Source organism: Colius striatus, chromosome 11 (assembly GCF_028858725.1).
Source record: "Colius striatus isolate bColStr4 chromosome 11, bColStr4.1.hap1, whole genome shotgun sequence".
Classification (NCBI taxonomy): Eukaryota; Metazoa; Chordata; class Aves; order Coliiformes; family Coliidae; genus Colius; species Colius striatus.
The window spans coordinates 4,726,270-4,740,313 of NC_084769.1; the positions used below are offsets into that span (position 1 = coordinate 4,726,270).

Consider the following 14,044-nt stretch of genomic DNA (forward strand, 5'->3'; position numbering starts at 1 on the left):
GCTTCAAATCAGAGTTTTTTTTACGTTAAGAAGGTGCAAACTATGATCAAAAGATTTATGTATTTGTGGACTGGATGTGACACTTTTTGAATATAGAGTCCATCTTTACAAGAGAGTGCAGAAGAAAGGTGAATTGGGAGGGAGAAGAAGGAGCTTTTGCTTGGCAGGGCCTGCAGATACATTTATCTTCAGGACAAGGCCCCGGTCTAAGGCCTTCATTCCTAATAAAATTCATGAGCAACTTTCTACACTGTGCCATCTTTGACCACCTCACAGAGGGGAAGCCATGCTTCTCTGGCACATCTTTTCCACCACCTTACTCATTGCTCTGTGTCTCAGAGGGGTACGGAAAGCACTCATTTCCACATGGATGGCGAGGGATGCCTTTGTGGAGGGAGCAGCACCGGATGCTTTGCAGATGCTTGAATAGCCAGCAAGAAACCAGAGCATCACAAGTTCTGTTCTACCGACTCCCCCTGTGACCTTTGGTAAGTAACTTAACCTGTTGTCCTCAGGATCTCCAGTAAAATGGGAGACCTTAATACTTATCTGTTGGGATAATAGTGCTTAATACTCACCTAATTGGATGACAATACTTACCTACATACCTCACAGGGGTGTTGTGAGGATTAATTAGCTAATGTTTGTAAAGTGCTTTGGAGATGGAAAGCGGTATATAGTGGTGCTAAGCACTATTCCTCCATGCCAGAACCAAGATCTTAAAATGGCCAAGGACGGAATAAGAGATTTTATATGTTTTAAAACAAGCCAATTGTTCAAGGCATCCGGATACTGGGTTTATTTTTAGGCAGAAGTTTCTAGGAAAGTTGGGAAACAGAAGGGTATAATTATATGACCTGAAACCTTGTTTTGTTTCTTTTAGTTGACCGACTAAACTTAGTTAAGTGTCGTCTGATGAATTGTAAAAGCTGCTTCTTGGATTTTAAGATATATCAGTGTTTACTCTTGCTGATCAAACAATATTTCTTGAAATAAATATCTCTGCTACAATTTGGACAAAAAAATATATATAAATGAGCCAGAGGAAGTATTTATTTCTGTGTTCTTTCTTTCTGCGTTTCTTTCTGCGAGCAGCGTTTGTTTTTTTTATGAGTGTAATTCTGCTCTTGTTCCCATTAGGGTAACTGAAAGGTAACACCGCTGCAGTAAATGGAATTACACCAGATACAAAAGCATTATGTGAGAGCAAAATTATATTTATATGTGGTCTGAAATGCAACTTGACACTTGGATTTAAGGAAAAATCAAACCAACCGTTCCTAGAAACATATATAAACGCAACTTTAACACAAATTGTCAAGCTCCTCGTTGAACCCTCTTTGTTTCATGGCAACTCCTAAACAGATTTTGCAAAAGGAAGGTCTGGTGTAGCATACACCATATTTTCCCTTTCACAGGAGGAAACTTTGCAAGATTTTTTGCCTTTAAATATTTTATTTGCTTCCTAATGTGGGCTCTTGGTCCAAGAAAGTGACTTTATAGTTGTTGAAGACCCCATTTGTTGGGGCTGGGTTGTTTTTTTCAGGAGCTTTTCTTCAGATCTTTTACTCTCCAACGTTGGAGAGAATTCCCACAAATTCCTGAAATCTGTTAAGATACAGAGCAGAATGCTTACACTGGTATGTTGCACATTGGCTATCCCTGTTAAAAAGGCTGTGCATTTTCATTCTGGATACGCAAAAGAAACTGGATCTACTGCTGGGCTGAGCACCAGGATTTGGTTGGCACTAGGACCGATTCTTACATTTCTGCATCAGGCAATTGTAAGAATGGATAACAATCAAAAAAAAAACCTACCACAAAGCCTTTCTTATGGATATCAGGTTATTTGAAAATGTCACAGAGACTGTTCTCATTAAGGATGAGTAGAGGAAAATGGCATCAAAGAGCTCAAAGCAACCAAGAGGAAAACTTGACCCAACCCCAGGTGCGTCGTCTGTGTCCCAGCTGCCAGAAGTGAGAAGACCTTTGGGGAAGCCAGCCAAGAAGTCAGGTGCTGTTGTTGGAAAGGATAACTTCCAAACTAACTGGCAGTTGGCCCTTCAGCTGCCGTGCAAGCCCAACGTGGGCCCATGGGCCTTAGATCCAGCTTTGGACCACAGGAGGAGGATGAAGTGAAGTACGACTGATGCTGTCACTGGCAAGCTCATCAAGCTAACTCTTATAATATATGCATATGAATATAATAGCTATCTAGCACTTTGCAATTGGCTGTTCCTGAGGAGGAGCTAGGGGGACAAGGGAACTTAGTGTTTGGGGAGAATTAGCTGTATCTAGGCAGCAGAGTTGGCAGACTTGGAAGCCGGTTAGTTTGGTTGAAGTACAGTACTTTGCTAATCCCTTGGTGCCCAGTGTTAACAGTTCCCAGAATAGGAACTGTTGCCAAAATGGAGAGGATGACCAGAATCGATGCTGAGAGCTTAGGAGGGGAAACTGAGCACAGGGAGGAAAAGCTGGGGAAAGAGGGGGATGCAATTTAGTGCTGGGGGACCAAAGAATGGAAGAAAAGTCCAAGTCTGAGGTTCTGTCCCTGCTCTCAATGACCTTGGGCAAATCTCCAAACTTACAAATGCAGAATGGGATAAAAGCCCCTGCACTTTGGGAGTTATTAGAGATAGTGTGGCATCCAGGTGCCACCATGGTTGAGGCAGACACAGGTCTGCTGAGTAGCTTCCATCTTGGAGAGGGACTGCACCCTGCATCACATGATAGGAAAGCACTTTTCCCATTATCTCTGATCTTGCTGTCTCTGGGAGACCTGAAGAAGACGTAACAACAGATAGCTTTGGACACCTGGATTTAATCTTCGCTCTCCTGCCTGACACAAATCAACTCCATCTGAGGGTGTAGTGTATGTTTCCAATGTACTCACCAGTTTGGCAGCACTGGGAGGAATGGTCAACTCAACTTTCTGAGCAGGCTATGCTTGCTGCATCAGTGATGAGTGATGTTTAGTTTGGTGTAATAATACCTGAAGTTGCTTCAGTGATGCCTACGAGAACTTGTATGCCAAAGCTTTTGATCCTGCTCCAGTAAGTATTTAATAAATAGAGAATGCCATTTAAAAAAAAAAAACCAACACTTTAGCTATTAAATGGTCACACAAATGAGATAGTGTTACTGAACAGGAGAGCTCTGAGGTGTCATGTAGACATCTGAACAAAAAGCACCTGGTCACTGAGACTGCCTCTGGCCACCAAAATGACACGGGCACCTCTGGTCTAGGATTCATCCTGTATTAAAAAGGTGCAGCAATCCCTTCCTTGCCTTTGGATGGGCATTTACACTCTTTCAGCAGCACCATCTTAGATGGTGCATGTCCACTTTGGGGACCTGAACTGGTCAGACTCAGACCCTGGGGAATGAATCTCCAAACAGTCACTGGGATGTCAGCTCCAGCCCAGAGAAAGGAGGTAGGGTATAGGATATTGGAAGGGTAGAGGCATAGCAGCCTCAGAAGGGTCAGGTTATGACACCAAGGAGACACTCTAAGAAGGTACCTTGCTTCCTGGTTTTAATCATTGCTGATGTTGTAGGTGGCTGGATGGAAAGGATTAAAAAAAGATGTCAAGAAAGGGCTGCTGAAGGAAGACAAAAAGCCTGTCTTAAATTAAGCATTTGTTTACAGATGGCCTAAATTAAGTGAAGGACACCCTGTGCAGGCTGCTGAAGCCTATGGCAGAGCCAAACCCTCTTGTTTCAGCCTCAGCCTCACTCATCAGAGCAGGCATCACTGCAATGAAAAGTGTTTGTGCTCTGCTCAGCGTGTGTGGATTTCTGCAGCCCTGAATGGGATTGTACCAAGAATCAAAGTGAAGTGTCCTCTTTAGGTCTTCAAGAAATAGAGGTTTCTGCGGGTTAACCATTACTTTGTATTTTCTCTTCCTCACAAAAACGACTAAGGTTAAACATTAAGCTGCCTGCAGTGAAGGACACCTGTATTTGCTGGTCCCATTATGCAGCTATACTGAAAAGGCTTTACAGCTGTCTAAATTAGCATAATTAAATCCACATCAATTAAAAAACCTCCATCATCTCTTTCCCCTTCACATGCAGATAGTAGCATTTGTCTAAGGTGCTAAGTGACAAAGGAACTTTTTAACAGTCGAAGCCCTAGCTGAAAGGAAGAGTAATACCGTTTGTATATTGGCCCGTGGTTCACCTTAACACCAGTGGAAGTGATTAGTGGCCCCTTGCTCTGTCTAAAGAGGTAAGGCTGCGTTTTGCATTACAATTCTGCCAGTACTCAGAGCCATGCATTAGAGATGTGCATTTTACAACACTGCTTTTTGCTTCTATTGCTCCTTTATACTCTATTAATGGGGGTAAACAAAGCCTGGCATGACTTGGCCTATTTCCCCCATCCTACTTTATTCCTCTGTTTGGTTTTTTTGTTTGAGGTTTTTTTTTTTTGGGGGGGGGGGTTATTGTGTGTTTTGTTTTTGTTTTAGGGTTTTGTGTTGTTCTGTGTGGGGAAGCCCCAGTGACCCCAGGATAGCAGCAAGGCTGCGCTGTGTGATGCTAGTACAGAGAATTCCTCCAGATGAAAACTGACATGGGGTTCAGGGGTTAATTTCTGGAACAGGCACATTTGCATACAAATGAAAAATGATGGAATTTCTGTTCTCCTAAATTTTCAATGTCATCAGCATCAAACAGCAGTCAGTGCTCCCTTGCTGTTTGAAGAATATTCATTACTTCAGAAGAAGGGGCACCTTGTTTGGTATTAATCTCCTCTTCAGGTCAATGACTTAATTTGCTAAACTCCATCTGAAGTGCCACTCACTTTCTGATTTCTCTGCTATTCTTTGTTATTTTTCATAACATGTTCTTAATACCTTTTTTCCCCCCTTATTTGTAAGGGGATGTGTGTCTGCAGCAAATGCAAGCAGGAGGAAGGACTGCCTCAGTTATTTTCATCCAGAGCACTCAGCACCCGGCTGTATCGTTTGTAGCACGTTTTGGTGTCTGCTTATCTTACAATTCATGGGGTTTTTTTTAGCAGAAAAGCAAAAAAAAAAAAATAGAGAAGAATTTGAGGACTCAAATGGGAAAACAAACATTTTTGTCTTCCAACACTAATATCCAAATGGACATCCGATGCGTTGCACAACAAGGTTACGGGATGTCACACCTCGAACAAACGGTAACAAGCAGCAAAGTAATTAATCCCCCAAAGGAAATCACAATATTCTTTTAGTTCCTGCCTCTGGAAATTCTCATCTGAAGCTACCGTGGCCGAGGACATACTCAAGGAAACTTTCGTGCTAGCTTTTATTTCCCCATTGTGCTCTCCGTGTCTGACAGGGGCCCGAGGAAAGATCCCATTTCCCCCCCGTTTTTACCCTTCATGGTTATAATTCTTCTCACTGAATAGGATTATTCAGGGGATCTTTAGATCTTCAGAGCTTGAGGGTGTTACTTGGGTAATTGGCCGGGGGAGTCTCGGATGGCCATTCCTGTCCTGTGGCCTAGGCACTCCTGGCTGGGGGTGCCAGGGGGAGATGGGATGTTCCCCCCTACACAATGTCACATCTTCCCCCCTTCTCCCTGCTTTAACCATCCAGTTCACAAGAAGGCCTATAACAAAGCCTCAAAGTCAAAATTTGCCCTATAACCCTTTGTTTTCATATGTCTAGACCCTTTCTTAACTTTCTGGCCAGACTGATTCCTGATGTTCAAGGTAATAGGGTTTTTGTTTGTTTCTTAATTATTAATCAAATCTCATATATTTTTTTGGCATGATCACTTATGGAAATGAAGCAATTGGACTGTCTGTCTTTCTGTCTGTCGCCCCTACTAACTTTTGAATCCCTTTGCCAATGGAGTTTGATAGGAAGCTAGAGATCTCAAAGGTGTCAAGTGCTTTCCAGTTTTCTCTTTCTTCTTCCCTACCTAAGTGTGCAACAGCAACATTTACTCTTTGAAATGGTATGGATAACTAAGCTTTTCTGGAGAGGAGTTTTTTTGGATGACTTGCAAAGGGGAAAAAGAGGTGATCTGAGGATTAATTCCCCCTGCGTGTCTTTACGAAGCCTGTTAACAATTAACCAACTTGCTCCGCACTCCTCTGTGTCCAGCTGGGTGATGTTCAAGATCCTTCGCAAACCCAACCAACAAACTATTTGCACACGGCATATACAAACAGTTTTGCATGCAATTGCATCTCACTGCCTACTCCTCATGTCTGCTTTTCTTACAGTGAGAATTTTTGAGGCTTTTCCATATTTATAACACGTGTTGCTCAGTGGGGCTGCAGTCCTGACCAAGACCTTGGGCACTCAGAAAATAAACAGAGGCTGATGAGGGGAGTGTGTGTGGGGGGAGTTATATTCCTACCTGCAGCTTTAAGTTAAGAGTGCCTAAGGGCCTTGATCCTCAGCCCCAGCCAAGCTGGATTTAGTGTAGGTCATATTAAGGTGGGGCAAAGGGGGCTTTGTGTCATTTTTAGATCCCCTTATCCTGGGCTGGCGAGCCCTGGCGCAATGGGAGGGCGGTCGCCCCACAGGCAGAGTGGGATGGCAGAAGGCTGTCAGCGTTGGCCCGGTGCCATCCGGAGATCTTCTCCACCGAGGGCAATTCGGGGGTGATGAGATAAGCCAGCTTTGCAAAGGCAGCTGCTTTGGGAGCCCGGATTCGCCTCGTTATCCATAGAGAATGTCCTCAGCACAGAAAACTTTCTCTGTGGGAAGATTTGAACGCGGGAACGGATCCTGCGCTGACATACCCGTTGTGCCTGGTGAGCGGGGAGAAGCTCCCCTCCGGCACGGTTTGTTGTCTTCAGAAGAACGGAACAAATCAAAGAATCGCCACGGCAGGCCGAGAAAGTCAGTAAAAATCAGCATCGTCCACAGTTCAAGTCCAAAGAGTTCCAACCGTCCACGTCTTGTGTTGTAAAATACTTGTACCGGGGAGGCTGGATTCCTTCCAAGCCTCTTACATGAGAAAACACAGACGAAAATGTGACTCTCAAGCATGTTTTTTTGTACTGGAAGACTCAAGCTTCTAGTTAAGGAGCTGATTCTTAATCACATCTGTCTATCTTGTTTTATGAATATTGATATTTAAGTCAGAAAAAGAGACTTGTCATCGTAAGTGCATCAGAATCTGGCACTTGCGTGCTCAGAAGCAAGCGGTTCTGTTGCTTAGCTGCTGTAGATGATGTCGGTTTGTTGAAATAATATATCCCTGCCAGCTGAGAATTTGGCCATAAAATGAGAAAAGTTGAGATTCCTATTGTTGAATTAGTTTGGCCACATTAAAAATACGTTGCTTTAGAAATGTGTGTATGAATATGCTAATGTTTATTTTGCTAAACGTGCGTGCCAGGATGTGCCATGTGGCTGAGTTAGTGTTACTTTAAGAATCCCAATTTTTGCCTTTTCAGACTTTTGAGCTTTTTAAACTTGTAAACATAGCGTTTTGTTGGCATAAGTCCCTGTGATTTTATGCATACAGCTGACTTTTATCTTCACATTTTACATCACCTTAATACTGTAAGAGAGAAAGCACTCATCTGTTTATGATAAGTTTATCAGAAATACTCCAAAGTTTTCCATGACTAAGATATTATATTGTTATAGTGGCTTGCTACAGGGTAATTTTGAGACAACAAACAGAATATTTCAAAGCCCAGATGTCCTGTTTAGACAAGGGGGTTTTATATTGATTAGAATCTGCTTTCACCTAACATCGTGTAGTAAATATCACAAAGACGTAATTAGAAAATTTGGTACAATGTTTAGTCCTGGTCCCCGTGTGCCAGAATTGTTTGACTACTGAGAAACTGGAGCTTGTTTGCATCCCAGTGTGTTGTGAAATACAAACTTCAAAGAAAATATTATATCTCCCAACTCCAGCTCGTGAGAGTCTTGGAAGTATAATACAGAAAGGCTTAACAATCCCTGCTGAGGAAAGGGCAATTTGACACTGAAACTACTGTTAAAGCACCGTTGACACACTGGTGGGCAAAAAAAGTGCTTATTAGAGGAGTCTAGTTACAGTCTCAGGAGCCAGGGAGAGAAAACGCACCCGAGCCATTGTGAAAATTGGCAAGTTGCACCAAATAGATGCGTTGTGTGTGTGTGTCTGGGCTCTTTTTTTTTTTTTTTCCTTCTTTTTGGCTTCTTTTTTTTCCCCTTCCTCCTTAACTCCATCTATCTGCCTGTTTGCTTCGGAGGCTTTCTGTAAGATTGGGGCCCTCACGGTATTCAAATAAAATATTTAGATTTGCAAAACTTCTGGAAGCCAGATTTTAAGGCAAAAAAGAAGTTTTTTTTTGTCAGATTGTCAACGTCTGAATTTCATCACAATCTGTTCAGCTGTTTGTTGCAGGCAGGCGTAAAACATAGTGGGTAAGTGTGTGTTTGTACTTCTTATACATATTGAAAGAGGGCTGCCTAATCCCCTTGACGAGGAAAGCTCTGTAAATTATATACATCTGCAGGCTCTGTGCACGGGTAGCACAGAAGCAGAGAGGCAGATCAGCAATTTGAGGGAGCAAATAAGAGTTTTCTCACAAACTCGATGAACAGGAACCTTTTAGCAGCCCGGCTCCAACCACCCCCAGTGATGTCATTTAGGGGTTTGGTTTGGTTTCTCTATTTTTTGAATGACCTGAGTGTTTTGCCTTAAAAACTTTGCCTAGGAGGCCTTTCTACACGCTTAGGATTCCTGGCAAGAGAAAAAAATATTTGCTGATGACAGCTCTGAATATATTCTCTTTAATTGTCACTTATGTCTCTGTCCCATCCCCTGCACTACGCTAAAAATAGTAACTTGGGCTGATGGTTTCAACACCATCTAATGCATGTATATTATTGCATACAAAACCTACATAAAAATGTCAAGAATGAGACCTAAGCCAGGAACAAAATTGAAAATCACAAACATGAGACAAGACCCAAATAGTGAGGGTGTTGCAGGGAGGTATTATATTGATGTCTCTGTGTAAACACGTGCAGGCAGAGCTGTAAAGATCCTAGCACCTCTCAGGCACAGAGGATGCCTAGAATAATATTTGCCACCTCCCTCCTCCTTTTTTTTTTTGGTAAATAGTTTGTAGGTAGCATTTATATTTATCTTTAGTCTTCCTCTGCTTCCTTTAATAGCACGATTTGGTAATCATGCTGCAACGCTTGTAAGGTAAGTGCAGAACATATTTTCCTGTCCATTTTGCAGAGGATAAATTTGTCCAAATTACACAGCAAGTGTCTGGCAGAAGTGAGACTAGACACTAGGGATAAAATCCCTTTGATTTCACCGAGGCAAGGATTTTATTCCAGGAGTCTTGTCTCCAGTCCTCTACTCTGTCTACTGTGCCTCGTGTATTCTGGGCTTTTGTTGATACCCGATACAAGTCTTGGCTCATAGGGTTAAAGAAAAGTCTGACAGAGAGGCAGTGATAGTAGTGTTAATGTGACACTGTAGTTATGGTTTTGTCAGCATTTCCATTATAAACTTCTGTTTGCAGCAATTATAAATCAAGCATAAAAAAAAAAAAAGGGAGGAGAAGAAGAAAGAAGAAATCAGTGCAAATTAAAACTTGGCATACCAGAGTCCAGGAGGGAATTTTGAGCTTTTGGAAATAATGGCTTCTGATTACCACGGACAAGCATGACATGATGTGCAAATATACACTGCGTATTGCACTGGAAAAAAAAAACCCAAACCCATAATGAGTGTCACCACTTTGTCATGGCCAAGAGTGCGAGGAGAGAGGAACTTTCTGACTTTTGGAAATGAGAGAAATGTTTTATTACTCCCAGAAACATCCGATTAATGCCCCGAACTGGTCCTAATTCTTCCTGTTTACATTGTATCATCCCACGACAGGGAAACACGATGGCTGGCTTTTAGGTTTCCAATAGATCAGACAGTCAGCTGGTGTTGATCATCACAGCTCCACTGAAGTCCAGTGAAGTTAGGTTGACTTACACCAGCGGACAGTCTGGCTCCGTATCATCTTTCCACAGAAGGCTGTGGCATTTGCTACCCATTTGGAACACTAGTTAATGTTTGTTTAACTTTGAAAGTCCGTTCTGCCGTACTGATCAAATTCCAGTTGCAGGAGAGCCACAAGCTGACTTAAAAGTGTTTTTATGGAGGATGTAGTTGGTTACTTTCAAGTTGTATCTTGTGCATATTAATTGCATCGTATTCTGGGCTTTCTTCTGCTAGCAAAATGATGGAGCAGGTGGTGCTCAGGCAGTTTAGCACCATGAGGACGGGCCAAGAGGCTGCAACTATCGCCTTCCCTGTACCCAACTCGTGATCTTGCATGCTGAAGCTGAGTCACTGACCATTCTGGGTCAGAGCACTGGGTTGTCCCCGGGCTGAGCTTCCTCCTGCATCATCACTCATGAGTCACACGAAAGACGAGATGTTGGCTGGTAGGAGAGTTTCCCAGCGCAGCATTCCCCAACAGCCGAGTTGGAACTCGAGTCTTTATTGCTGAATTCAGCTTGGAAATAATTACAATGCCGTAGTAGCTTTGGCTTTCGGTAGTGTTACTAATAACTGAGCTCTGAATGTGAAGCAGCTTCACAGAAGTGCTGCAGGGTCAGGTTTCGGAGAGCAGACATGAAAATAAAGGTGCAGTAGGCTGGAGGTAACTGGTTGAATTTGCACGTCAGGGTTTGGTGTAGGGAGGAGAAGAAGGAAAAAACTACTCGCTGGGGTTTTTTTAGATGTGACATTTCAGTGATGTACCAACAGAGGAAATTTTGCTTGCAGAATCCTGTGAGCAAAACACTTCTGAGAATGTATGTATACAATTGTTTAAAAAAACACAGGGTTACTGACACAGATGCCAATTTGGTAGGGCATATGGAACATTTACACTTGCCTTTTTCATTCTTTCTTGCTACAGCTGGTACTGATTTAGTATGTGAAATTTTACTAGCAGGAGTGCTAATCAAGACAGAGATTTCTGTGAGGATTTAGCCATTTATGTGGAGGAAAACTACGGGTCTCATTAAAAAGTACAAGATCATCCATGAGAGCAACATTATCATTAGCAACCTAATTTTTAAAGCAAACAGAGGGTGGAAAAAAAATACTGTATCTTTTGAACAGCAGCAGAGGAAAATTATGTCCTTGTAATGTTTAGAGTCATATCACCTTTCTTTAAGTTGGGGAGAAGAACATTTTAAATTCACTTAAAAAGAACCAAAAAAAAAAAAAAGCAAGACATGTTCCAAGTAGTTTTTTAACCACTGTGATAGCCTGCTCTGCTGCATCAAATGGATATGGCTAGGAACGGGACTAGATCCAAAAAGCACATCCAGATCCTGGATCTGTCTTTGAATCTGAGGCCTCCGTTCAAGCCTAACTCTGTGATGGGGCTGCTTTGCACCACCTCAGCGTTTGAGAAGGGTCCAACAGTGACCTACCTCTAAAACCCAGAGTTTGCTAAGTTCCCCTTTATTTGTTTTTCAGGAATTGAAATCTGGACCTGGAGTGAAGAGAGTCAGGCCTTAAATACCAATTCTGGCCAATTTCTGAGAGTGACGAGTGACAGTACGTTCCATTAAGAAGGCAATGAGAGTATGTTACTTATCCAAAGAGGTGATTTTACATTACACGCAGTGTAAAAAATTATGCTCGGCTTTAACTGCCACTTGCTGCCAAGATTGTTTCAGTGCAAACAGCAACAGAATAGCTGCTGTACGTTAAATATGTTGTACAGGTGGCCCAGTGATACAGGAGACCTGTGCAATAACAGCCGACATCTGTGGCCGGAGGTGCCGGGGCGCAGTGGCAGCAGTGCCAACTGCCCATGCTCACAACATGCCCTGCCTGGAGAGGAGGAGGAGCAGCAAGGGAGTGGGCTCCTTGCCCTTTTTCTCCTGCTTTGCCACCTAGTTTGGGGACTATTCAAGGAGAGTTTCACCAGGAAAGTTGTTAAGCATTGGAATGGGCTGCCTGGGGAGGTGGTGAGGTCCCCATCCCTGGAGCTATGGCAAAGCTGAGGTGCTAAGGGCCATGGGTTAATGGTGGGCTTGTCAGTGTGAGGTGAGGGCTTGGACTCCAGGAGCTTAAAGGTCTTTTCCAACCAAAATGATACTGTGATTCTATGAAGGCAATGCAAGGAGGATGCTGGGGTAATATCCTGGGTGACAGTGGTCTGAAAAGCTTAGAGCTTTGCCAGTCAATACACCCAGTATATAAATGCCTGTCTGCAACTGTACAGCTTCTCAGAGACCGGTTTCACACTGAGCCTTCTGAACATCTTCACAAGCTACTCAGCTTTGGCACTTTTTCCTGAGGCAAGATAGTACAGAGCAGAGTCTGAGGAACAAAATGCAGGCAGCTTTATTTGTTTCAGGAGTGTTAGCTTCCTCCCAGGTGCCTCCCTTGCTGGGGGCGGCAGAAGATTTTAGGCAGGTTCCCAGATATCACTGGATGCAGTAGCTTTACTGCAGCATAGATGTGAGGAGTCTCCTTTGACATCTACAGGTAATGGCTCTCTTGTGTTAACTTCACAAGTGCTGCAAAATTGTCTCATGTACTTTGGGATCTACCAGCTTTCAAAGATGTCCCACTAAGCTGGACATTAAATCTCTTTCTTCACTTCCATAGTCCCGGATTTCTGCAGTCGTGACTTAAACTTTCCTAATAACGTTACTTCCCAACATCACATCTAACTTTAATCACTAGTGGAAAAGTTGAAGACTTCTTGTAGAGCTAAATGTCTCCTGGATATGACAGTGCCAATTTTCACTTTAAAGACTTTTTCTCAAAATGCACTAGACACAATCATCTCCAGGGAGTGGGGAAATGGCCATCGGGCTAATTAGCTTGAGCAAAATCATAGGGGAAAAGGAAAGCTGGCATTTATGTTGGCTTGAACGTTGCTGTTTCACAGACATGCAGGCAATTCTAGTGCAAAGCCATGCAGAGATGTTACCGGCCTTGTGGATGAAAGGAGCAGGTCAGCTTCTCATTTGATGATGTTAGGACATGTTGGATCTGACACTGCAGCATTGAAGTCCCCTTCTCCAGAAACACCAAGAAATTGACTTGAAGTTCTCACAACTGTCCAAACTTCTTCCTGATGTAACAAGGGGGAAGAAAGTCTGATATTGAGTCAGAACAGGAATATCATAGGACTTGTCTCTGCCTCCCAGAAAGAAAAGGAAACAAATCGTGATGGAGATTTTCCTATTACCATTGGCAAGAACAGTTACATCACCAAAAATGCGCAGTACGGCAGTCTGAAGGCTTAGACAGTTTGTGATGTTTAAACATCTTAAGCACTGTTGAGCGTTTTCTCTACATTTCTTGATATGGCACTGCGGTTTTATTTAAGCAATCCCGAAAATCGTGGCCAGCTGCACCATCTGCCAGAGATGATGCAGGATGGGTGCCTCCAGCATGTCAGCGCTCAGATGTCATTTAAAAGGGAAATGCTTTCCATACCGGGAAGAGGGCAGAGACAAAGAGCCCGGGCAGGCAGCAGGCTGTGCTAAGTGGAAAGAAGAATTGATACCTTTTCTAAGGCCTGACCCGAACATCTGAGTTCCTTCCCTTGGGGTTTCTCACCCCCAAATGTTCTTTTATTTTTATATTATTTTCTTGTGCTTGTGGTTTTGGGTTTTTTTTTAATCTTAACTTTTTTTTTCTCAGCACTCAGATCAAAAAAAGCTACGAGAGAGAAAGACTCATCTGATGTGGAACAGGTGGCTCGTCCAGGTCATTGAGCGCGATGGTGGCTGTGAAAACAGAGCGTGCAACGAGTCCCACCTCGGCGAGAGGCGGGGATGCGGTTGGCATTTAAAGGTCAGTCCCTCGCAGGTCCTCGGCACCTTCCTGGCAGCAGGTGACCTCTGTGACTGCTCTCCCAATCTCACACATCCATCTCTTAAAGAAGCCAGGCTGCACCTTTATGAAACTGTTTGCAGAAAAACGAGGCGTGATCACAACTAAGCTGAAGGGTGTCATATTCACTTTACCACCGACACGAGGACCAGTGGTTGAATATTCGATTACACGTCAGTCACAGCACATTAGGCAATCTTCC

General features: G+C 43.2%; 1 protein-coding gene across 1 annotated transcript in view; it reads left to right on the forward strand.

Annotated features, from left to right (window-relative positions):
- GTDC1 (glycosyltransferase like domain containing 1) overlaps positions 1 to 11,528 on the forward strand; it is a 210,633-nt gene extending 199,105 nt beyond the window's left edge. The window contains exon 12 of the mRNA XM_062005032.1: positions 11,461 to 11,528. Coding sequence (XP_061861016.1) covers positions 11,461 to 11,467 — 7 coding nt within the window. The 3' untranslated portion in view covers positions 11,468 to 11,528. The remainder of the gene's footprint in view (positions 1 to 11,460) is intronic.
- Positions 11,529 to 14,044: the final 2,516 nt, after the last annotated feature.